The 2,845-nt window shown below is 36.7% G+C and overlaps 1 protein-coding gene across 1 annotated transcript; it reads right to left on the reverse strand.

Annotated features, from left to right (window-relative positions):
• Positions 1 to 525: 525 nt before the first annotated feature.
• Positions 526 to 1,616, reverse strand: LOC140508681 (olfactory receptor 52N4-like). Its single transcript, XM_072616570.1, has one exon. It carries the CDS (start codon positions 1,489 to 1,491, stop codon positions 526 to 528), a length of 966 nt encoding a protein of 321 aa, XP_072472671.1. The 5' UTR covers positions 1,492 to 1,616.
• Positions 1,617 to 2,845: the final 1,229 nt, after the last annotated feature.

A 2,845-nucleotide genomic window follows, 5' to 3' on the forward strand; every position in this document is an offset into this window, starting at 1 on the left:
TATTACTATTAAGAGATAATAGGGTTATGTTGACAGAAGATAAAGAAGGCTGTATGATTCAATCTATACCATTTCTATCCATCTATAACATTAAGAGAGGAATCTTTATATCAAAAGCAATAAAATAGACTTTTTTTCCTAACCAGAATTAAAGACACATGTAGTGGGTTGCCAAGAGAAAAAGTGCCCCTCCATTTATCATTGGTTCTTATTCTCATTTCTGTATTCCTGCAGTCTGTGTCATAAACTTGCCCTGTTTTCATGAATGTTGAGCTGTTGTTCTGTGCTAATCAAGAATAATTCAAATGATAATTTCACTGATGTGATTCTGGGGCTCCAATACCACTCACTATCTCCTGAGGTTGGCTCTATATAGGTTTTAAAAAATCAAGGCAGGTTGAAGCCATGATAATCGAGTCAAGGCAAAATCCATTCTGAGAAAGGCAATGAGATGACAAAGCTCATTCAGTCCTTCTACCTAGTAGAGGACTGTATATACTTTATATTCATCAATGGATTTCTGATTCAGATGCCATGGGACTTGGTATCCTTGGATCCTGAAAAAAGCCTTATAACACAATCCCGGATCTGCTTGGTTTTCACACCATACACAATAGGATTCATAGTTGGGGGAAGAAGGAGGTAGATGTTGGCCACAATAATGTGGAGGGAATGGGGGACCTTGTGACTCCCAAAACGATGTGCAAAAAATGAAAAGAAAGCTGGGGTATAAGAGAATACAATGGCACAGATATGAGATGTACATGTCCCAAAAGCTTTCTGCCGAGCATCTGCTGATGACAGTTTGACCACAGCCCGTAGGATCATAGTGTAGGATACGGTAATGCAGAGAATATCAAAGCCCCCAATCAAGAGGGCAACCATGAGGCCATACACAGCATTGATTTTAACATTGCCACATGAAATCTTGGCCACAGACATATGGTCACAGTAGGTGTGAGGGATGACATTGCCTCTACAGAAGGGCAGTCTTTTGGTGAGGAATGTGAATGGGATGATAAGTATTACTCCTCTCATGAATGTAATGAACCCAGCATTGGCAATGATAGAATTGGTGAGGATGGTGGCATAGCGCAGTGGGTAGCAAATGGCCACATAACAGTCCAGAGCCATGAGCATAAGGACCCCAGACTCCATCCCTGTGAAGGTGTGGATAAAGAACATTTGGGTTAGACAAGCATTAAAATCAATCTCCTTGAGGTTAAACCAGAAGATGCCAAGTGTATTAGGCACTGTGCTTGTGCACATGACCACATCAGTGAAGGAAAGCATGGCAAGGAAGAAATACATAGGCCGATGCAGGCTCTCCTCATAACGAATGAGGTAGAGAAGTCCACAGTTCCCTGCCATGGCTACAATATACATAGAACAAAATGGCAGAGAGATCCAGATATGCTTGTCCTCCAGTCCTGGAACTCCTTTCAGAATGCATGAAACTGGAGTTAGAGTAGTGCCATTGGTCCTTTGCATGATGGCTATGTGATAGTCCTGTTTAGCTCTCAGGTGTTATGTGTTTCTCTAGTGAAAGAGAATGTAGAAGAAGAAAACAAACATTTGTTCTATTTCCTTTTCTTCTTTATTCCAGCACAAAAGAATCAATCAAACTCAGAGCCTTTTTTAACATTTCACAGTTACTTTAAAGATATGGAATAATAATATAAATATCTTTTTAACCTAAGTCCAGAGACAACATTGCTTCATTTTACCTATTTATGTATAATATTATGTATAACATATATATATACACACCATTGGGTCCATATGTAATAAAATATGTATGTAGTAATAGAATCTTATAAAGCCTAAGTCTAGAGAATTTTTGCCTGTAGATCTTTCTTTGAACATATACATGTATATATGTACATGTATATGTATATACATGTAATATTTGCTACACCCATGAGTGTGAATATTTTCTTCTTCATTAGGGGAAAGCTATATCATAATTTTCATGTCAATACTTTCTGTTTTTCTGTGCCTTTCAAAAATTCATAAAAATCTATTTCTTACTTAGTTACCTATTTTTATTTTTCTAGACAAATACTAAAAGTTAAATACATAACAAAAAAGAAAAATATACATTATAAACTTAAATATGAAACTGAAATACAAAATAAGAAAAGAAAAAATCTTATGTGCACAGCAGAAAATAGAGAAGATTCAAAATTTATAGTAATAATTTTTAAGAATTCCTATATGTTAAATAGTGTGCATTAAGTGGGAACTGTCCATGTTTGCTTCCTTGTAGGTTTTCTTTTGTTCTCTGCTATACACATTCTACTTTATTCTTTACCCCCCTTGCTCCCCCGAACCTACCACCCTAAGACTACAGTGGAGCATGGATATATTTATAAATAGGTATTGATATGTTCATGCATACATACACGCACACACACACACACACATATATATATAAATATATACTTTCCCTAAGACATTCTGTTCCTAATTGTGTTATGTTTGTGCATATCTCTTTTTTTCCTTTCTCTTAACTCCTCTACTTCTACTTGTTACCTTGCCCTCCTATTATTTAATGTACCCCACCTCGAGCAATCCCTGCTTTACGCTCCCATTCCCTTAAATCTAAACACCTTTTTTTACTCACCTTTGACCTATACTATCTGCCTCCTTTCTAAAGCTGCCTCCTTATCTTCCCATTCCCCTAAATCTAAACACCTTTCTATACCCCCCTTTTAACTTATTCCCTCACCCTCCCCTCTAAAGATCCCTTCTTTATCCTCTCCTCCCTCCCTATCCCTTAGGGTTTTATTTCTTTTTTAAATTTAGAAGACTTTTATGCTCTTCTAGATGTATATGTATTTTG

This window comes from Notamacropus eugenii, chromosome 5 (assembly GCF_028372415.1).
Source record: "Notamacropus eugenii isolate mMacEug1 chromosome 5, mMacEug1.pri_v2, whole genome shotgun sequence".
NCBI lineage: Eukaryota > Metazoa > Chordata > Mammalia > Diprotodontia > Macropodidae > Notamacropus > Notamacropus eugenii.

Coding starts and splice junctions, on each gene's coding strand:
- LOC140508681 (XM_072616570.1), bottom strand. CDS start 1,491: ATGCAAAGGACCAATGGCACTACTCTAACTCCAGTTTCATGCATTCTG.